The 22,618-nt window shown below is 36.7% G+C and overlaps 4 protein-coding genes across 9 annotated transcripts; 3 read left to right on the forward strand and 1 right to left on the reverse strand.

The window, feature by feature from the left end:
• Positions 1 to 822: 822 nt before the first annotated feature.
• LOC129285356 (serine/threonine-protein kinase Nek4) lies at positions 823 to 6,972 on the forward strand. 6 transcript variants are annotated; one of them, XM_054921007.1, is made up of 16 exons: positions 823 to 841; positions 985 to 1,060; positions 1,845 to 1,981; positions 2,110 to 2,176; positions 2,491 to 2,556; positions 2,875 to 2,921; positions 3,037 to 3,082; positions 3,200 to 3,280; positions 3,381 to 3,423; positions 3,539 to 3,588; positions 3,677 to 3,758; positions 3,875 to 3,924; positions 4,428 to 4,501; positions 5,040 to 5,091; positions 5,233 to 5,700; positions 6,162 to 6,972. In XM_054921007.1, exons 3-16 carry the CDS (start codon positions 1,896 to 1,898, stop codon positions 6,804 to 6,806), a joined length of 1,857 nt encoding a protein of 618 aa, XP_054776982.1. In that variant the 5' UTR covers positions 823 to 841; positions 985 to 1,060; positions 1,845 to 1,895; the 3' UTR covers positions 6,807 to 6,972. The 6 variants fall into 6 exon arrangements, with proteins under 6 accessions (XP_054776982.1, XP_054777000.1, XP_054777015.1 ...); XM_054921025.1 differs by having other exon boundaries at positions 1,861 to 1,981; XM_054921040.1 differs by lacking the exon at positions 985 to 1,060 and having other exon boundaries at positions 1,861 to 1,981.
• Positions 6,973 to 7,499: 527 nt separating this feature from the next.
• LOC129321585 (uncharacterized) lies at positions 7,500 to 10,052 on the forward strand. Its single transcript, XM_054967416.1, has 2 exons — positions 7,500 to 8,195; positions 8,835 to 10,052. Exons 1-2 carry the CDS (start codon positions 7,761 to 7,763, stop codon positions 9,957 to 9,959), a joined length of 1,560 nt encoding a protein of 519 aa, XP_054823391.1. The 5' UTR covers positions 7,500 to 7,760; the 3' UTR covers positions 9,960 to 10,052.
• A 3,994-nt stretch (positions 10,053 to 14,046) lies between these two features.
• Positions 14,047 to 17,998, forward strand: LOC129284716 (VAN3-binding protein-like). Its single transcript, XM_054920198.1, has 6 exons — positions 14,047 to 14,573; positions 14,839 to 14,964; positions 16,382 to 16,814; positions 16,904 to 17,146; positions 17,247 to 17,354; positions 17,461 to 17,998. Exons 1-6 carry the CDS (start codon positions 14,226 to 14,228, stop codon positions 17,673 to 17,675), a joined length of 1,473 nt encoding a protein of 490 aa, XP_054776173.1. The 5' UTR covers positions 14,047 to 14,225; the 3' UTR covers positions 17,676 to 17,998.
• Positions 17,999 to 18,532: 534 nt separating this feature from the next.
• On the reverse strand, positions 18,533 to 20,708 carry LOC129284732 (protein LIFEGUARD 2-like). The gene is made up of 4 exons (XM_054920199.1): positions 20,271 to 20,708; positions 20,029 to 20,142; positions 19,064 to 19,221; positions 18,533 to 18,985 (listed from the first exon to the last, which is right to left on the reverse strand). Exons 1-4 carry the CDS (start codon positions 20,521 to 20,523, stop codon positions 18,779 to 18,781), a joined length of 732 nt encoding a protein of 243 aa, XP_054776174.1. The 5' UTR covers positions 20,524 to 20,708; the 3' UTR covers positions 18,533 to 18,778.
• Between the last annotated feature and the right edge of the window lie 1,910 nt (positions 20,709 to 22,618).

The raw sequence follows: 22,618 nt of genomic DNA on the forward strand, positions 1-22,618 counted from the left end.
ACCCGTGTGCATCAATAATTCTACTATTCCTTGAAATTGAAAGCACGTGGGCGGCCATTCTTCCAGTGATGTCTCTGTTTTACTTTCTGATTTTGCCATTGCATCAACTCCAGCTCCGGAGCACCAGATAAGGAAGTGTGCGGAATTGCCAACATCCCGCCTCCAAAAGAATCAGACTATTTCTTGCACGATCCATATCAACTTTCCTTCCGCTTGAAACTTCACTCCGACCAATGAGTGTGCAGACGCACACAAATTTATATACGATTCCAGTTTCTACTTCATGTGCAAATATATTCAATATTGGTCTCATAAAAAATTTTTTTATTTATAAAATTATATATCATTTTAAATAAATATAACTTTTAACTCATATAGTTTACTTACATTTTTGCTTTTGAATTTTTTTTTATATTTTAAATTTTTAACTTTTATTTTTTTTATTTTGAGTTTCAAGATTTCTATATTTTGATTGTAAGAAGACTAAAAATAATTAAAAAATAAAAATATAAAAACTTAAAATATTAAAAAAATATAGAGATTTAAAATAAATTTCGAATAAAATATAGCAACAAAAAATTATATTTATCCTGTTATTTTTCTTTCTTCTTTTGATCCTTCTCCTGCCTCGTTCCATTGTACGGAAGGGTCCTGCTTGTCTACGTGGCACTAGTCGCTGGTAAAGAACACTGTACGTGATGATGGCGTACTGTAGAGGAAGCGTGCTGTTCGCCCACCCGTGCTCGCATTTCATTGTCGCTTCATTTTGGAATCCCGAAGCCGGTACACCAAATACGTCTTTGGTCCGCGACCCCACCTCTCGATTTTGATATTTGAATTCGTGCGTTGCTTTTCCCTTCTTTCCAATTCTTTTGCCGCTCTCTCTCCCCCTCTCTCTCCAAACTTGAATTTGATATTAAAGAATGCATAAATCCAATGAACAGAGAGAGTTTTCTATATTGGTGCCCCCCTTTTGACTCTCAGGTGTAACCCCTGCGGCTACCTGATACTTCCAGGAAACCTTGTTGGTCTACTTTCTCTTCATATTTTGAATGTCCAGGTTCTTACCACCATTTATCTTGTTTTGTCTCTGGGAATTTGCCCTTTCATTTTGTTTTGCCTCGGGTTGTTGCATTGTTGCCCTGTTCAGCTTGAATCTGTTATTGAGAATTCTTACTTTCCCAACGTTCTTTGTCAGTTCTTTGATTTCCTTTGTTTTGGTGGTAATTTCCTTCGGGGAGTTTTGCTACAAAGTAAGGTTGTGTATCTGTTGTAAATGATGCATAATTTACGGTTAGTTTCCATTTTGTTTCTCGCTCCGTAAATTCGAAAGTATACATGAATACTTCTCAGTTTTCATTTGGGAAGAAATCCTAGGTTTGCAGATTGATTGATAATGAAGGTAAACACACAATATTGTCAAAATTAGAAGACTATAACAGTTCGTTTGATATTATCAACTGTGCTTATATTTTTCGTAACTGCAGTGGGAGAAATTATGGCTAGCTTTCGATAAGTTGATCTCTTTTTTACTCTCGAGAGTTCAAGCTCTAAGGCTCATATTTTTCATGCCTTAGAAAATTAATAACTAGAAGTTTTCATATAAATTCTTCTTTTTTACCTTCTTAGTTTATTTCTTAAACACCGTGCTTTTACCTGCGAACGAGATTGGGTTGACGCACACAAGGACTATGAGTTCTTTGAGCTTTTGGCGTCTCTTCGATTATATAACAGATGATGATTCCTTTGTCGTGGGAGGGATAATTCTGTTTACATTCATCAATCGCTCTTCATTCCGTAGTTTTGTGATTAAATCAAGCGTTGCTGCTTGCTAATACCTCCAGGAACGACACTCTTTAGATAATCATCGGAGGGTGGAGTGATTCGAGTTCACAATGGAGCAGTATGAAATTCTAGAACAGATTGGCAAAGGTTCCTTCGGTTCTGCTCTGCTTGTGAGGCACAAGCATGAAAGGAAAAAGTGAGGATGATTCCAAACTCTGTTCAAATCTAATGTTAGATATCCTTTTACAGGTTAAATTGTTGAGTAATATACAAGAAGTTATGTATTTTTTTATTTTTTTGTTTATTTCATTGTCTCCATTTAAGGTATGTCCTCAAGAAGATCCGCCTTGCCCGTCAAACTGATAGAACCCGTAGATCTGCCCACCAGGAGGTACTCTACTTGCCCTCCTATTGCCCCACTGTTACCTCAGATTTTGGCTTCCCTCTTTCTGTTGGGGCTTGATTAGTAATGATACATTGTATTTCAGGATACAAAATAAAAGATTTAGTCCAGTCCGTTTTATATAATAAAAAATAGATACATGCTCACAGCTCAGATGTATCCTAAGTGTTGTTCATTTAGTCAATATCGTATTAAACTGATTGTCATTTTTCTCCTCATTGGTTTATGCTCTATTCAGATTCTGGATTACTACTCCACTTTATCAATTTGTAAGATGCTTTGGTGGTTTTTGTGTTTTGCAGATGGAGCTTATCTCTAGAGTTCGAAATCCCTTTATAGTTGAATATAAAGATTCCTGGGTTGAAAAGGTCAGCCTATTATTAATATTAATTATTTTCTAAATTAGAACTTTCTAATTCTGTTGCTTCATTCCTGCTTTTGTTTGGTTTACTTTCCATGAGAGCTTAGAGTTTAAGTTTTGGTTTATGTTGATCCGAACAACTTCTTTTGGATTTTGAAATTTTAAAAGTTTGCTTTTCTCTTCTTTGTTTTTGAATGTTTACATCTTTTCTTAATAATGTTGACATTTATAGTGGGAAGTCCTTTTGCAATTCATTGTAAGGTGGCCTAAATCATGTAATTAATTTATGATTCTGAAATTGATAAGTTGGTGTCTTCACTTGCAGGGTTGTTTCGTCTGCATTGTCATTGGCTATTGTGAAGGTGGAGACATGTAAGTTATGATTTACATTCAATTCAAGTCTGGGAAGTCAGAACATTGTGTTCGACATGTTTAGCTTGTTCTCGCTGCTTTTGTAATCCTCCTATGATTTGTCTCTGTGGTACAGGGCAGAAGCTATTAAGAAGGCTAATGGTGTTCATTTTTCAGAAGAGGTTGGTCATTGTTGAAGCGAGCCCTTCAACTTCTGAGCCTCATTCATAGTTTTCACTTGTCTACTCTGATTTGGATACTTTAGCAAGTTGCTAATATTTACTTACCTCTGCATACAGAAACTTTGTAAATGGCTTGTTCAACTCTTGATGGCACTTGATTACTTGCATGCAAACCATGTCCTTCATCGTGATGTCAAGGTAAATGACTTCTATAATTTAATAATTATGGATGTCATGCAGCTAGGACATATGAGAACTTTGAGGACCAACAAATTTTTATGTTTTCCCACATTTTCAGTGTTCTAATATATTCTTGACGAAAGATCAAGACATACGACTAGGTAATGACTTGCCTTAATCCTTCTCGTATTGCTCATAGACTTCATGAATGGGTTAAGACATCCCTCTGTCTTCTTTTTTAGTGTATAGTTCTTATGCTATGCATGTTGAATGCAGGTGATTTTGGTCTGGCAAAATTACTAACATCTGATGATCTTGCTTCCTCTGTGAGTGACGTTGTCTGGATATTGATTTCATTTACTGTTTGTGTTTTTTAAACTGATTAATAACTCTATGCTCTTGCTTCAAACTAAGGTTGTTGGGACTCCGAGTTACATGTGTCCCGAGCTTCTTGCTGATATACCCTATGGTTCAAAGTCAGATATCTGGTCTTTGGGTAGGATAGATTTCTACTTTACTCTCAAACTTATCTAAGGTCTAACTGCATTTTTGTTCTCTTCTACTGTATCCTGAGTGCCCTTGATATTGGATGTAATTCATAACTTCTGCCAGGATGCTGTGTATATGAAATGTCTGCCCACAAGCCAGCCTTCAAAGCTTTTGTAAGTTACTATCTAAAATTGAAATTCATTAGCAATTCTTTTATGATTTGCAGTTCTCTGTTCTCTTTCTCTCAGCTTGAGTTTTAGGATTTTGGTGGGGATACTGTCATTCATTTGACGCGCTGAATATCTTATTGGATCTTGAATGTCCATAATGATGTTTGAGCTATTTCATACCTGAAAAACATTTTGCATCTTATTCACTAAATATCAAGGTGGCCTATTGAATTTTATCTTTTCACACTTCTAAGGTTTACTATAACATCAAAGCATTGACGTGGAGGCACAGCATTTAAAGGGAGAAAATGGGGGGAGGGTTGACTTTTCTGTAGTTTTGTCATCTTCATTATGCTCACTTGACAACAATGTAGTTAGGTGTTGTTTAAATTCTTTTGAATTACTAAAATAGGATTGGAAATTATATTATGGAGCAATTTTAGTATCAGGGTATATTGTCAATCAATATACATTTTAATGCAGTCTGTTATCTTTTGTTTAATCAGGATATGCAAGCGTTGATTAACAAAATAAACAAGTCAATTGTGGCTCCTCTGCCAACCATGTATTCTAGTGCTTTGTGAGTTCTCTCTGTCTCAAGAATTTTGAGTACCTTGATAATTTCTCTCGTCTTTCTTCTGTTTTTGCTATTGTATTAGTACCTATATTTACAGAACTTTAATGGTATCAATGCCTGCTCTAGGCGACCGCACATGTTATTGGTCAAACTGAAAATCACCCTTCTACGCACTTATTTATTTTTTTTATAAGTCCTGTTATTACATTCACATTCTATATCGTTGATATGATTGATCGACTTCCAAATTGTTGAGGAATTAGAATTTCAAGTGCTTTATGTCATTCAAAGACTGGTCAACAGCTTTAATTATGCACAATCCTCATAATGTTACTATTCACAACCGAGATATACTTGACAGTGATTATTCTGGTTTAGCAGTAAGCAATCCTGTCTTGTTTAGCTCTTGTATAGCTCCTGATCTACAATCTTGGTGTCGACTCTCATTCTTTATGTCTCCAGAGTTTCATATTATTTTTCCTATTCACTTGTTGACGTCATTGATTTGCGTATCTTGTGAATAACACACGTCTCCTTTCAGTCGAGGGCTTGTCAAAAGTATGCTGCGGAAAAATCCAGAGCTTAGACCAAGTGTATGTTTTCTCTCTGCAGTATCTGGTGGTTAACTTTTTTTTTTTTGGTGACATAACGGTGGGCAAAGCCCAAAAATCTGGTGGTTAACTTTGTTTTGATCTATTTGCTCAAAACTAATTATATGGAGTTTGTTGTGTCAGGCTTCAGAGTTGCTAAATCATCCGCATCTTCAGCCCTACATTCTTAAAATTCACCTAAAACTAAACAGCCCCAGAAGAAGTACTTTTCCATTCCAGTGGCCTGAATCAAACTATGTAAGGAGAACTCGGTTTGTGGAGCCAGATTCTGTTTCTACCCTTTCTGATAGGGATAAACACTTGTCGTTTAGCAATGACAGGGCCTTGAATCCTAGTATCTCTGGAACTGAGAAAGATTCTCAGTGTTCTACTCAAAATGGTAATGGATTTGCCTCTCGTTCAAGGGAGAAACTCTGTGAACTAACCATTGGTTGTGTCCGCGAAGAATACATAGCTAACAAGTCAAAAGCCACAAAGTTCTCAACTGTTGACGGTAATACTCCAAGATTAAGAACAGCTAAGGATTCTGCCACCCCGAGAAGGCAGACAACCCCATCAAAAATATTTCATACTGGTTCAAAGCGTGATTCAGTAAGTTTGTATACTCTGCGGTTCTCGTAAGCTCCATTTCATAATGACATACTTCCTCTGGTTTTTGTTATAGCACACTTTCAACTGTTTCACTTGTATTAAGAAAGTTAGTTTTTTTTTTTTAATATCATAAAAAGGTGAGATGTACTTTTATTTTTATCCTTGACTTTAAATAATAATACAATTATATTAAATACTTTTACGTTAATTAAGAAGGGGTAAAATTGAAAAGTGGTTTAATTATTACAAAGTATCTTATATTGTGGATCAAAAATTATTTTTAGGTGTTTTATAAAAAGAACCGGATAGAGCATGTTGTGAAGATGTTTTTATTGAGAAAATTGAGTTGGGAGTTTTTCCATATGATGTTAGAATCTATCATATTTGAATATCATACAACCTGACTCTTGTCTGTCAACAAGAAGCTGCACATTAAGTAACATGTTTGCTGATCTTTTCAGCTTCCGGTGTCTCATACTCCGGCAGGAAATTCTTCCCCACCATCACGTAGAGCATCGCTTCCACTGCGCCTGCCTACAAGAGTCATGACCACAGAAACCTCTTATAGAGCGAAAGTTGGCCTCCTCCAGAGTGTGGAGTCTCCAGACATTTCTGTTAATGCTCCACGAATTGACAAGATAGCTGAATTCCCTCTTGCATCTTCTGAGGATGCTATCTTCGCTGTCCCCAAGTCATCAACATCTGCCATGTGCTCTTCTAGTTCACCAGTGGGTGCTGTTTGCTCAATCACAAAGGACAAATGCACTGTCCAGGTTGTGGACAAAGCCATGGCAGCCCCTCCCAGCGTGAGTGATACTTGTCCTGAAGCTTCAGGTCCAGGATATGCAAGTGAATGCTCTGAGCGTGTCACGGCTGACGTTTCAAGTCGTTCATCAGCAGAGTCACGACAGCACCGGTTTGACACCTCATCTTACCAGCAACGTGCTGAGGCATTGGAGGGGTTGCTTGAGTTCAGTGCAAGACTCCTGCAACAACAGAGATTTGAAGAACTTGGAGTGTTGTTGAAGCCATTTGGACCTGAGAAGGTTTCTCCAAGAGAAACAGCCATTTGGTTGACGAAGAGTTTTAAAGAAACTCTGGTCTAGCCTATGGTCTGATGCACTTGCGATCAATCTATTTGATGGTGTACGTTAACATAGTTGCTTGCGGAATTTTAACTGACTAGCTTTCGACTTAAGAGCTACCAACTGAATCTTAAAATTCCTTACCATTTTTCAGATAGTCTAATGTTAGATCATGTGTAATTTGATATGTTGGAGTTGTGTCCCCCACCCCCCCTCAAAAAAAAAAAACAAAAACAAAAACAAAAACAAAAACAAAAAAAGTTGTTCCCCCCCCCCCCAAAAAAACAAAAAACAAAAAAAAAAATAAAAGAATGAAGCCTTGCATGACTCAAATTTGAGGAAGTCTAATGTATATATACTAAGATGCAAGTAAATGAGTTAAAAAGAGAAATATTTTTCCGCACGTAATAATTGGTCAACACAGTTGAGTTCTAACTTGTTTTCCTATCCACAGGTTAGAGGTGGTGTTTGGTATTTTAATCATTATTAATTAATTTTTATTACAATGTTTAAAAATTGGTTTTCCTTAATGGTCATTAAGCCATATTTAATTATATTCAAATTCATTAATAAAAGCTTTTGAGCTTTTATCTTTTTCCTTACAAGTTCTTTCTTTCTTGTTTATATTTTTACTATTCTGTCACTTTGTTTTATTGGAGGCTTCCACTTAATTTTGTGAAAATGTCGACTACTGCCTCAAAATAACTTTTAAGAACAATCTTTTTAAATACAACTTGAAAATGATTCTTAACAGAATTTTTTAACATGACGTGTGTTAAATGTTATGTATTTTGTATTATATTTGAAGCATGATTGTGTTGGGTACTAAATGGGAGTGTCTTAAAGGGATTCAAATTTTGACTCAGCATGTTGCTGGAAGATCAGCCCCTTCCCCCTGGGTATATTTTTTTTAATACACATTTTTTTCCTGAAATTTGTATTCTGAGTTCTGGCTTCTGACCCAGTTATAACGAGATGAAAGAAATCTTTGGGTTGTCCAAATTTAAACCCAAGAAGCCTCAACGATTTAAATCGCAGGCTGTTTTGTCAACGGAGGCCCATTATCATCTTGCTGTCCTGTCTTTTATTATTCTTCCTCCAACGGTAAGATCAATCAAGCAGAAGGCAGAGAGATCAGAGATGGAAGAAGCAGAGATACTAGAAATATACGAGCTCGGCTATGCGGACCTCGTTCTCTTGTCTTCAAGCAATGCTTCATCGACTTCACCTGAGGAGCGTGACAAAGTCGAGTCAATGGCGAAAACCATAATGGAAACCCTAGGGCCAATGGGTCCAGGCCTCCTAGCAGTCACTGGTGTTCCCGGAGCGTCCAAACTACGTAAGGAGTTTCTACCACTTGCACGGGAGCTCGCGCTTCTTGACCATGAAAGCCGTAAACGCATTCTTAAGGTAGCTCCTGTGATTAGTTTCATGACTTCCATCCTTTTCCTTCATATATATTTCAATTTTCTACAATTTTAAGTTTATGATTTCTCACTACCATTTGCAATACTCACGTACAGCGCGATCTAGGGTATGTGATTTGAATTGTTTTCTTACGTGAGAACTCCCTTGTTCTGGTTTGTTGACAGCTTTGCAAAATGGAAGGGTTTTGTATCAAATCTTCTCTTCTGCTTATTAATTTCCCTTGCAATCATAGATGAAAGTTTTCGTTTTATTCTTTGAGTTGCATTTTCTTATATTAGAATCTTATGAAGCATATCGGATGCTAAAATTTGATTGAGTTTTAGCTTTTATTTTAGAATCGTAAAATCTTGGAAATCTAACTCGAATGTGGTCGTATCTTAAAAAAAGTAGTTCCGTATTTGTTTTGGGGAACTTAGATGCCTCATTGAATATAATTTTCTTTTCACGTTTTTGTTATATGCTTATGTCTTGAACTGCGACGATGTAAGCTTTTGAGCATGTCTGACCAAGTGTAATGGTTATCGTTAGTTTCATTGTTTGCTTAAAATTTCTCTGTACAAACTCAATCTGGTTTGTATTCAATTTTGTAGGCGTTCTCATTGTACTTCCATGCTTTTCTAGGAGCACAGCTTGGGCAGTGATGTTCCTTTAAAAAATCCAGATAGGAGCGTGTCCTCTTTTGCTATGCAACTGAAATATGCAAAAGATACAGTAGTGACTGAAAGTAAACCAAGTAGAGGAGCAGATTACGAATTACATTCTGAAGAGAATCATTATGAGGATGATCAGATCATGACAGAATGTCACGATATGAAATTTAAGAATTTAGGGAGTATTTTCAAAGAGTTGGGATTTTGCATGATTGAGCTGGGGCTTCGCCTTGCTCAAATATGTGACAGGGCCATTGGGGGCTATGAGTTAGAGAAGAGCCTCTTAGAATCATGTGCAGCTAAGGGGCGTCTTATACACTATCATTCAGTTCTAGATGGACTCCTTCTTAAAGAACTTGAGAGGCGCAAGAGAACTGGCAAGAGGGAGGGTAATATCAAAAGGGATCAGGAGTACACATATACGAAAAAGGGCCAGAGACAATTAAAAGGATTAAAGTTAAATTCAAGTGTCTGTGATGCTAATTCATGTGGGATTCATTCTAATCTGTGGCAGCAATGGCATTATGATTATGGTATATTCACTGTTCTGACAGCTCCCTTCTTTCTTATGCCATCTTGTTCGCTGACAACCAAAACAGAAGAGCCATATTCTGCATCTTGTAATGAAGAATTTCCTTCGCCAACGGGGCATACGTCTTTGCAGATATATGATCCAAATAAGAATAGAGTGTTTATGGTAAAGGCTCCACCAGAGAGTTTTATTATTCAAGTTGGGGAATCCGCTGATATCATTTCAAAAGGAAAGCTTCGCTCAACCTTGCACTCCGTATATAGACCTTCAAAATCCGAAAATTTAAGCAGAGAAATGTTTGTTGTATTTCTGCAGCCCGCATGGAATAAAACATTCTCTACCTCGGACTATCCTCAGACAAACACGATGTCTAATGCTCGATGTTTGTTGGCATCTGATGATGAACCACAGTTTGGGCAGGAAAAAAGTACACTGTGTGACGAAATTCAGAGAACAGTTCCACCACTTTCTTCAAGGTTGCAGGATGGGATGACTTTTGCTGAGTTCTCGCGAGAAACAACAAAGCAATATTATGGGGGCAGCGGATTGCAATCTCACAGATAACTATATTCTGATAATCCTCCTTTTGTAACTTCAATGTGTACCTTGTCAATCAATTGATTCGCTCTAATTCACCCAACCTATAGTGTATTTCAATACTTTTTCTTGGGGAGGGTGTTTGGGGGTGAGGGGTGAAATCATGTAATTGATTTGTGTTGTTAGTTGCTATTTAAAGAATTCTTCTTTTTTCCTAATTTCGATATATCTTTTTAGTATTTGAGTTTGACAGTTTGCGTTGTGGTTTGAGTGAGAGAGATGCTCTCGGTACTTTAAACCTAAACCATAGAGTAATGATTTGGGGAGCGGCTGGTAAGTGGCATCTCTACAGGGGGGAATTTTTTCAGGAGTCATTTGAGCGGCTGGGACTACAGTACTTCATGTTCATACATTCGAGTCTGATTTTTTATTCCCTTAATTTCTGCATCGGAATTCAAGCACCACCCAACCTTAACCTTGACCACTGAACATTAATAAAACAATTTTTCTTCATGGAGTTGGGGCTTAGGGAATGAAAGTCACAGTTCATGCTTTTCTTTTTCCCTTCCTTCTCCCTTTCGGCGTCCTCCATGCTTATTTTGGCCTGGTTCTTGTCTTGGCATTGACATTTTAAAAAAAAAAAAAATTGGAAAGAGGGCCGAACCACTTTCGCCAATTGAACCTGCAATTATCCACACACCTAGGGAGGATCTTTGCCACTAGAACAATGCATCAAGTACGACATGGTTCTGAAATTGTCAATCTGCATACATCAAATCGAGGAACCTTTCTTTTGTTTTTTTTTTCCAAAAGAATAAGGAGGATACAATAAGACACCCTGTAAAAAAGAGTGTGTGTGAGTAACATTAACTTCAGTACACGTCAGACATTTAAGGCATGCAGCTAGGAGTGGGAGAATCCCAAATCTTAAAGTTAACGTGCATATCATTGGTTTCATAAACTAACTAGTTAGCACAAGTTTTGACTTCCCTGAAAATATGTTGGGATATAATAGACCGATCAAGTATCATAACTTCTTTTATCTTATTGATTCAAAGACAATTTTTTAAATGCTCTTTGTAATGATAATGACTTGCATCTTGTTCCATCCAAAGAACTCTAATGGTCCCTAACCTAACGTAACTTGTGTTTGGGAATCTGTTTTGAGACCCTCTGGACATACATTTTCTCTCATGCAACAATTTGGTTGGCATGGGAAAACGTTTTAGACCACCAAAGTGTGAAAAAGGATTTTTCCCTACACACATCATTATATCCTTTCATATAAATAGAAAAAATGACAATAAAATCCTTTTAAATTATATTTTGATCCCTTGAAATATTATAATTTTACTAAATTTTTTCAAGACATTTCTATTATTAATAAATTTATATAAATAATCAAATTATTCTTATTGAAAATAAAATGATTACAATTTTTTTTAAATAATCACAACTTTTTTTTCCTTATATTTTCAACAATATAGCAACAAATTACAATTTCTTATGTCAAATTCATGATATTAGTACAAGTATTGAAAATAATAAGTAATGCTCGTAAGTTTTGTTTAAATAATCATAGCTTTATTTTTTATATTCATAAAAATATAACAACAAATCACAACTTTACATATCAAAATCTCGATATTGCTACAAAGGCAATTTGGTTATTTAAATAAATTAATTAATGACAGAAAATTTTTTAAAACTTTCAATGAAATTATAGCATCTCAAAAGAGGCTTGTTTGAAATCTATTTTGATAACAGTTTGTTGTTCTTTTGAATAAAAAAACAAAAGAATGTGTTTGATAATGTGTTTAAGAAAACAAAAAAAATATTATTATGGAGAATAAAAAAATAAAAATAATTTTTAAGTGTTCTGAAATTATTATTCTGAAAAATAAAGGAGAATGAGAACAATAAAATAAAAATAATTTTAAATAATTTTTAAATTATTATTCATACAATTTAAAGATTTTTTTTAATATAAATATCTATCTTTTAATATTTAGTTCAAAAGAGGGGTAAGACAGATCATTCTTGTTTTCTCCCCGAAGCGAGTGGGCATTGTTAGGGGTAGTAAAAGAGCACCGGGCGAAACACACAGGCATAAGAAAAGAAACCTATATGCTTTGATATGCTTAGGTGCAATGATGGGGCTTGGCCTTGCTTTCACTTTTCCTAATGGTCCAAAAGGGTTAGGCAGGGTAGCCAAAATTGACTTTTAAAAGAACAGGATCAGAAAAATATTTTTAAAAAATATTTTTGAAATATGATATAAAAAAGAAAATGATAAAAAACATTCTTTAAGGGTGTGTTTGAATTTTAATTAAAAAAAATTAATTAAAAAAATTAATTATTAAAATGTGATGGTGTTTGGATAAAATTTTAAGAATTGATTATGATATTAATTTTTTAAAATGAAATAAATTTCAGCTTATTTTAAATGAAGTTTTGAAAATTAAATGAAGTTTGAAAAAATTGAACTGTTTGAATAAAATTTTTTAAAATTATAATTTTAAACTTTAAATTAATTTTAAAAAAATATTCAAACAGGTCCTAAAATAACAAGAAACTACGAAAGCACATTTGAATAGCAATTGAAGTTAAAGGGGGACTTGGTCATGGAGAAAATGAGGCAAAAGGAATAAAGTTGGTGGCTTTTGTCAGTAATAATGAAGGTGGGAACAAAACACTTTGAAAACACAGAAGTGAAGGCCGTTGCATCTTTTGGCCCATTTGCTTGTTCTCTGTGGAGAATTATGAGGGAGGATTTGAGCTCATGGGGCTGGGTAAACTTTAAAAAGCAGAGGCGATGACGTCTGTAGGCACGCGCATCTTAGCACTTGTCCCCTTCTGGAACTCAGCTTTTGTGTCCAATACTGTGCACAAAACTGGCTCTGCTAAATTTTTGTTTGGACTTGCTAGCATGTCGGCCTTAGACGTTGCCAACTCCTGCTGCATCAAGAAACACCATCACTCCCCCTCTTCTCCAAACCCTAATGCCCTCTGACATATCCCATTGTTGTGTCAGATCTCAGCCTCTGATTCATCCCTGCCACCATTAATGGTCCTCTTCTAGCTTTGCATCCCCGCAAGAGAACCATTTTGTTAATTTAGTGGCCCATCATCACACAGTGTCTCGTCGAATTGTACGTAGTGTACCAGGCTGAAACCAACCTATCTTGGGTGCCTTAATTTTTAAGTCATCTGAAGCTTTCTACGATATCCTTTTCCCCCCAAAAAAAGGGTAGGTATTAACGACATAATGTTCTAATTCATGTTGCAAGATTACTAACAGCTTTAGAATTAGATAGTTCACAGTTGTAACTTAGAACATGAATGTAATAATCTTGCTTCTTTAAGCATATCAAGACAACAGGAGAACAGTTCCTTCATCTACAAAAGCGCCGTGAATTATAACTGCTCGAGGTTTACACCGGTTTGCCTGGCTTGAGCCTAAGCTGGTTTAACGTCGATCAATTTCTAAAATGTTAAGGAAACAGCAGGGATGTCATTACTCGTACCTGTTCTTTCCATGTCTATTCAAAGGAAAGGTGTGATTATTATTTTGCTTTGCTTTTGAGAGCCCTCTTTGAGGCGCCAGCCGTCTGCTGTTATTTTAAATGGTACGCTTGCAGCAGTACCACACCGTCTGTTCACACGAAGTAATATGCCTTGAACACAATCCAGCTTAGATTATATAGCAATTTAATATTGCAATACTGGCACCCAATAAATTTCCAAAAAAAAAAATTGTTGTTGGGTTAGTGTCTTCTTCGCGATTCAGTCCATTGTTGTTCAAGATCTTCTTTGGTCTCTTTGGGGATGCGGGCATATGCTTTGTTTGTTTTTAACTTTATGACGTTGTACCCCTAGGCCCCAGTACAGTCTAGCGAATTGTATACTTTTATCACAAATGATAAGAATCGAGTCATGACCATGGCTCCATAATGATAGTTCAATCAATTACTAAAAGCTCCCTGCTAACCCAAAAATAAATCCACAAATCAATATCTGAGTCACTAGGTTACAAAATTCCCCCTATGCCCTCTGTTCTCTGTAGGGTGAAGGCAGAAAAGAGTACTTGGCCACATGGCGTTTGACCATTCTTAGATCACTCAACTTTTGTCATTTTTCTGGTCACATTTTACGCTAAAGGACATCAGCATTCAAACACACTCTACTCCTTCTCCCTCAAAGATCATTCCCACCACGCACACATATATATCCTCTAGGCCATGCCCTCCTCGACATTGAATATCACTCCCCCGAATAGTTCACATCCCTGTCATGGAACCCAGGTTCTCAATCAATCCTCGCCGCCCGGAATATTTTCCGACCGGTGGAACCCATTTGCCGGAGAGCCCACGAGTGCCAATGGAGTTTCTGTCGAGGTCATGGAGTGCCTCTGCTTTTGAGGTCTCCAAAGCTCTGGCTCCTCCACCTGCTCCTCCTCCTTCTGGCAATGTGGCTTCCAAGCCTGCGAATGGGTCATCCTGTGGTGCTAGCTCTATTCCTGAAGACACTGGTGGCGAGTCTGAGGAGCTATCATTCATACCTCGGAATCAGTTTTCTTTCGCCTCCTCTGCCACTTCACAGCTCGTGCTTGAGCGCATTATGTCACAGTCCGTGAGAGAGGTGTTCACTTAGCTCTAACTCTCTGAACATTTTAATTCTCTGTTTTGTTCTGGAGAAAGTAACTTAAGAAGCCAAAGCATATTTCACCAAGTATTTCTCATTCGAAAGCAAAGGAAGGGAGTAGTCTGACAGAGCAGAAATCTTCGTCACACTGTTATTCTTTAATCCATTTGAATGACAAAAATGTCTATCATTTGACCTGATTTATATATTTTTCCTCATATCATCACATGGGTTTTAAGTTTGCGCCTGATGAATATGACAGGAAGTGTCGCCATTAACGTCAGGGAGACTCTCCCACAGCAGCGAACCTATGAACGGTGGTGGTTCGTTAACCGGAACAGATAGCCCACCAATTTCTCCGTCCGATGAATTTGACGACGTCGTTAAGGTATCTGTTTAACACTTTTTCTTCTTTTGGTGGGAGGAAGTAGCGAACAGTGTTTTCTCGTGAGTGTAGTAGTGATTTTAGTAATGTATTGGACTTTTCTGACTCCCGCCAACTTCGCTGTTTTTCATGCTCTGTTTTTGCTCCTCGGGCTACTGCGGCTATTTCTTTTTTTCTCAAGTGTGGAAAAGAAATGAAAAATGAAAAATAGAACAATGTTTGCTTTTGTCAGTTTTTCAGGAAAGCTTTCCTTATTCTGCTAAAGGAATTTTTAAGGTGTCTTATCGATCAAGGAACTATCTTAAAAAGCCACCGAAAGAAAACGATGAAAATGTAAAAAATTTGTGGGTGAAAAAACAAGAAAAGAAGGCAGCTTGAGGGGTCATGACTGTATATCCCTTACTCAATATAAAATATTTTTTAAAAAATTATATGTTATTTTTAAAATGTAATTATTGTTTTTTTAAATACCTCTATTAATAAATAATTTTATATTTATTGTAAGATATTTAATATAAATAAATATAAAAAATAAGATTAATTTAAAAGTATATAATTATTTTATTAAAAATAAAATTTAATTAAAAATATTTTATATTTTTTTAACGGAGTATTTTAGTATCCTCTCCCATCCCTGTGTGGAATAATGGTCTACTCTAATATCTACCGAACTAGATTTAGTCAGTGTTGTGTTCACTCATTCGAAAGCGATCAACTTTTGAAGTGTAAAGAGGTCCCCAAGCTCCACTAAAGTGAGGAATAATGTTAGTTCTCATGAAATAAGTGTGAAAAGAGGGTAAAGGGAAGGAAACCAGAGTTGTGAAGTGGGTTAGTTTGAAAACCACTAAGTCAGTTAAGAAAACCAAAAGAAAATATTCGTTTGAAGATGACAATGCTGATGAAGTAAGTGGGTAGTCACGAGCTACACCAGATCAAAGGTCTAGTCATTCATGTCATCCACTTGCCGTCAAACTCCCTGACTGCTAATTCAAACGCGACATTGACAGACTTTACTGTTTCCTCTCTCACCGGATTCAAGTAAACAGTGATGTTATTCTGGGCTTTTGGCTTTTGCCTGAGAGCAAACAAATTATCCAATAGGGTGACTGGTCAGTGTCGCGAAGGCAGAGGAAGTGGCACAAGCAGAATTTACAAATTTACAGTATTCTTATATACAATTATATATCTCTGATACTTGTTTCTTCTTTTTTCTTTGCTGTATGGAACATGGAAAAGAACTAATCGATGGACAAGATTGCCCGCAGTTCTCCGACGTAATAATTAAAGCAATTAAAATAATGCCAATCATCGATCAAAAAGACAACTTCGCAGTGATTTGGTTTGGCCTAGTAGAATCCAAGGAAAATATTGTTTGTTTAGATTGGTTCTCAAAAAAAGATGCATGCATGTGTTGCAACAGTTTTTCCGCTCCAACAATTCCATACACCCGTTGTTCAATGGCGGACGAGGCGGCGGCACGATAGGTAACGGGACCCCCAGCACAGGACCCAAAACAGTTGGGAGATGGTTGAAAGAGCGAAGAGAGAAGAAAAAAGAAGAGAGCAGAAGCCACAATGCTCAGCTACACGCCGCCGTTTCGGTGGCAGCGGTGGCGTCAGCTGTGGCAGCCATAGCAGCGGCAACGGCAGCTTCATCTGCACCCAGCAAAGATGAGAAGATAGCCAAAACAGACATGGCTGTGGCATCCGCGGCCACATTAGTTGCAGCACAATGTGTGGAGGCTGCCGAATCAATGGGAGCTGAGAGAGACCACCTTGCTTCGGTGGTCAGTTCAGCCGTGAATGTTCGTTCTCACGATGATATTACCACTCTTACGGCAGCCGCCGCTACAGGTAGGCCAATGAAAATGATGAAACATACATGCATCTATTATTCATATAAATGATGTATAACTGGGAGGAGCGTGGATATTTATATGCAGCTCTGCGAGGGGCGGCGACGTTGAAAGCAAGAGCACTGAAGGAAGTGTGGAATATTGCAGCGGTGACGCCGTTGGAAAGAGGCGTCGGACTCGGGATATGTGGAAAAGGTGGCCACAACAACAATACCAGTAACAACAGCACCAGTGATAGTGGAGAAATTGTCAATGTAGACAATTTTCTGGGTGCCTGCAGTCAAGAACTGCTCGCTAGAGGCACCGAACTCCTCAAACGCACCCGTAAAGGTTATATCACTTTGCTCCTTTTCTTACCCCAACACTGCCTTTATTCTCTCATTTATAATAATTTGGATTAACTAAAACAGCATCTTCTTGGTAAATGCAGGTGATCTTCACTGGAAAATTGTCTCTGTTTATATACATCGAACAGGGCAGGTGATGCTGAAAATGAAGAGTAAACATGTCGCAGGGACCATTACTAAAAAGAAGAAGAGTAAGCTGCCATTTAAACTCCTAGTTCCTAGTACCGTGTTGATTGTGAAGAGGAATAGCGTGACCATATAAATCACAAGTTGTAACTCATGGTTTTGATATTGCAGATGTAGTACTAGATGTGTGCACGGATGTACCGTCATGGCCAGGAAGGCATTTGTTTGATGGGGGAGAACAACGACGGTACTTTGGGTTGAAGACAGAATGCAGGGGAATCGTGGAGTTTGAGTGCAAGAATCAGAGGGAGTATGATGTCTGGACTCAGGGAGTTTCAAGGCTTCTATCTATTGTTGCAGAAGGTAAAAATAGCAGCGGAAACTGAGCTCTATCAAGTACCCCAAACAAAACCAAGCCTGGAGCTGGTCTAAATATTTGTACCCAGCTGAATGTTGCATTTTTTTTTTTGTTTTGTTTTTCAATCTGAGACATTCGGGGATGCTAAGGCACAATTTGTAGAAAAGTAGGGATGTTTTGTTGGCTAGAAGGAATGTCTTAATTCCCCTGAAGCTTAAGAATTATGTCCAATGAAATGGTCGTCTTTTCAGTGTCCCCATGCCTTATCTCAGATATTGGTCAGACGAAAAAAACTAAAAGTCAATATGGTATTTCGTCTCCACCTTCTCAGGGAGGTAATTACAACACTAAGTTAGATTGCATAAATGTCATCGAAATGTAAACACTGCAGTGTGACACACTAGCATGCAACCAGACCATACAGGAGTGAAATTATACGCTCTGTTTAGTTTGCCGAAATGAAAATAAACAAGTTGGACAAAGGAAAGCCCTTTCGCGAGATTGCATATCCGCTTAGTGGAAAGGAAATGCCCGCATCCGCATTGGAAAAGCAAGGAATGCCAACTCACAAAATGAGCGATGTCTTGCTTAAAGCCTTGAGCGCCTCATATAGTCGACACATTCTAAGTCAATCCATGAATGCAAGGCATCTGGTCATATTCAACGCAGAAACCAAAACACAAGTGGGACTAACAGTTTCAAGGTTGCCTCTTAGAGAAGTTACGAGGTTTCAGGGCTAACAATCCTTAGCTGAAACCCCCATCGGAATTCAGTTAACAAAATGGCCATACACAACAAAAGGAACTGACGTATGCCTGGAAAAATAATACATGCAATTGAATCAGAGCAGCCTCCTAACAAGGTTGGAAAATTTACTCCCTCGACTTGCAATATACGAACATATTATTGCGAAAGCAAGAGGAAAGAGATTCCTGAAATGTATATACAATTCTGTTTCAACAACTATTTACCACTGTAGACAAGACTTTTTTTTGTTTGATACGTTCTCCCTAGGGACACGCGAGAGTACAAGCACATCCATTTATTAATTGACATGACTTTCTTTAAAGACGAACACCGATCTCTTAACAAGAAGATTATTAGAAGGAATACGTGTAACAATGATATCTTTCAACTATCAGCCGCTCTGAAAATAGTAAGCAGAGAGAGGAAGAGGTTGATGATGTCCAGGTATAATGACACTGCAGCCCAGATATACTCATCATACGAGTACCTTTTAATCAGGTTGTCCGTATCATATACAATGTAACCACAAAATATAATGGCTGCCAGACACCCATAGACCATCACTGATATCTTACCCAGTGGAAAGAGAATCTGCAAGAGAAGGAGCGTGTTACTAAACTAAATCCCAGCATACATTAAAGAGGCTGTCATATTTCGAGACCACAGTACCTGAATCAGAGCAAAGACCATTAGAACTATCAGAGCACCAAACAAAAAGGGGCCAAGGAAGTTGAAATCTTGGCCTCTCCTAGCAGCCCAAAAAGTGTAAAAGGTCAAGCTGAGAACAACCACTGCAGTTAATATGACCGCTTCAAGAATAACCTTCCCTGTCTCCAGTCATTTGAGGGAAGACAAAATTAACAAGGAAAATTGGCATTTTGGCTAAAACTTGAGAAACAAAAATTCATTACATACAATCACAATGCAACATGACAATATCCATATCCATTACCCACGTGTTTACAATGAAGAAATCATCATTGTGATAGAAACTAATAAAATTCAAATATCATCTTCACTATTATTTAATAAAAGGAGTAACAAATAGAAGAGAGACATGTACATTACGTTCAGAGTATTGAATTCTAAGGACTAAAAGAGGTGAAAAGGGGGGAAGTAATAAATCACATTGATGAACTCATCCAATCACGCATCAGCGTGCAGAAGCTGATACGTAACTAAAGTCAACCTCAGAGCTATTGCACATGATATAAACCTTCCAAACTATAGAACACCAAAGGGATCTTCCAATCCGGGTGGCACATAACACAAGTAGTGTGTCCCAAAATCCCATTCCAATTTAAGAGTAACCCTAAAATAAGAGTCACATGTTCTCATATCCGAATTCAGATAATAGGAATATTAAAGAACAGAAAAGAATCGCATATCAAGCATGGAAATTCCAGAGGCTCTAAACTTACACAAGCAGCGGATCACTCCACAAACCATATGCCAGTCCTAGGGTTTTGTGATCGAAAAAATATTTTTATTGTGGTAAAAGACTTAACTTAGCAACATGTACGAATGAATATGATATTATTAACAAATTAATAGCTCGGCAAATCTCTTCGGCCTTCAAATCGCGGAGCATCAAACGAGAGAAAGAAAGAAAGAAAATGATTGCTCAATCTTACCGCTGGTGAAGGCGCACGTTAACCCAACAGCAAAAGCCAGAGAAATCGTGAAAATTCCAAGAAGCACGTAATTTACCGGGTGCTTCTGGTGGTAATAGAATAGGGGGCATAAGACTGCAATGATTGGACAAAGACAGTGCTTAGACAAATTCCAGACTGACCGCATGACAATAATGTGGGGGGGAAGGTACGAAAATGAAAAATTGGGCATGAAAATGGAAAGAACAGAATCAAGAACATACCGATAAAAGGGGTAATGATGAGGATGATGTAGAGAGCCAAGCCACCGCTGGTAGAGACGAAGAAGTGGGCAATGGGATGGACGGTGACAACGACGGAGGCAACAGCGATTGTGGCGAGCAACTGGATGGTTATAATTGAGTAGACTTTGCGGATGAACGACCAGCGGAGTTCGGGGCTTTCGAGCATCATGGGATAGAGAGGCCTTACTCCTCCGGCCTCCACATCGGTCTTCCAGTTGGGTTGATTCCACATCGTCGTTGGGTGAATGAAGCTTTTCTTTGCTTTTGCTCGTCCGATGGATCTTCTAAGTTCTAAAGGTGAAGGGCGGGAAACCCCGAAAGTTGAGGATGGAAAGATTAGGGCTTTCACGGTTTCTCTTCTTTCACGGTTTCTCTTCTGTTGTGCCGAATACCAGACGTGGAAATGATATTAGAACCGTCAAGGTAGTTTTTTTCATAAGCCGCGGTTTAGGAATGCGGCACAGAGACTTCGCGAGACGTCCGCGCTATTCGCGAAATTATCCCCAATTAATTAATTTACTTAATAATAAGTTAATTTCTTGATCTTTTCTTCCACTCCCTCCGGCTTACTGCTCCAATCCTATTTATAAAACAATATTTAAAAATAATTTTTAATTTAAAATATAAGACACATTATAATAATTAAATTATTTTTTTAATTTTATTTTTTAATTAGTGTGAATGTATTTAATATAATTATATTATTATTCAAAATAAAGGGTAAAATTGAAAGTACATTTTACTTTTTTATGATAAAAATTTGATTTTTTTTAAAATGAGTGAAATAGTTAAAAGTATTCTATTATAAGAACCAAAAGGAGTATTTTATTAGGATACAATGTGATGATATTTTTAAATAGGAAAAATAATGATCAAGGATCACTATATTAAATTTATATTAGTTAAAGAGCAATAGTTTTTAAAATCGCACTGCAACCCCTTAATCCTTTATTGATATTAATTTATTACATTAAAAGACCAAATTGCCCTTAAAGGACAAATAAAAAGCTACCCCCATTATCAGTGGTTGCTAGATCCATACTAACGTTGAGGTGGCAAGAGCCCCTAAGCCCCTCACCATCGGTAAGGTAACTGGCTTCTGATCATTAGAGTTTTGGTGCTGACAATATTTTTATTCAAGAATAATTAATTAAGGTAGCCAAGTGAGAGTTTGATCCCATGATCCTTTGACTATTTAAAAAACTTGGTGATTTTTAGGCCAACAAGCTCTTTAATTATATATAAAAAAAAAAGTAGTAGTCTAGCTTCTAATCATTTTGTTATAACATAATTGTGGGTTGTTAATTCCTGAATGTCACTTGTTATTTTACTAATGTTGTTTATTAATCTGACATAGATAATTATAAATTGAAAGCTTTAAAACTTCATACACTTTACTTGTTAAAAGTTTGAATGTATTGTTGTTAATCACAAATAGGTTGTTGTCAAAACTCAAACAAATACTTATTAATGGAGAACTAACATGTACAATTAAACACATTCTATTAGTTTTTCTAACTTATTAAAACCCGAATAGATTGTTGTTAACTTCGAACAAATTATTGTGAAAACTTAAATGTATACTTGTTGATGAATGACTAACACTTGTATAATTAAGCATTTCTTATCCGTTTTTCTAATTTGTTAAAGCCCAAATAGACTATTGTTAATTTAAAATAAATTTTTGTTAAAACCTAAATGGATACTTGTTAATGAAAGACTAAGGCGTACCATTAAACTCATCTTATCCCTCTTTTTAACTTGTGAAAGCCTGAGTGGACTATTGTTAGCTTAGAATAAGTGGTTCTTAAAACTGAAATCGATACTTATTGGTAAAAGACCATCATCCACAATTATGCCTATCTTATTTATTTTTCTAACTTGTTAAAGCCCAAATGAATAATTTTAAATTTTAAATGAGTTGTTAAAGTTGGAATTGACACTTGATGTTAATGATTAAAAGCACAAGTATAACAAAACAAATATATAAACAACAAACCATTCTAACTTAACAATGGTCTATTCAGGTTTTAACAAGTTAGAAAAATAGATAGAATGGGCATAATTTTATGTGTTAGTCTTTCATCAACAAGTATCTATTTAAATTTTAACAACTCTTATAATTTAACAATAATCCATTAGAGTTTTAACAAGCTAGAAAATCAAATAAAATGGGCTTAATTATACAAGTGTTAGTCTTTCATTTACAAGTATATATTCAGATTTTCACAACAATTTATTTGAAATTAATGACAATCTACTTAGATTTTAACAAGTCAGAAAAGCCAATATAATGTGCTTAATTATATGTGCTAGTTCTTCATCAA

Source organism: Prosopis cineraria, unplaced genomic scaffold, assembly GCF_029017545.1.
Source record: "Prosopis cineraria cultivar Desert tree isolate PC_DT_omini unplaced genomic scaffold, ASM2901754v1 PC1, whole genome shotgun sequence".
NCBI lineage: Eukaryota > Viridiplantae > Streptophyta > Magnoliopsida > Fabales > Fabaceae > Prosopis > Prosopis cineraria.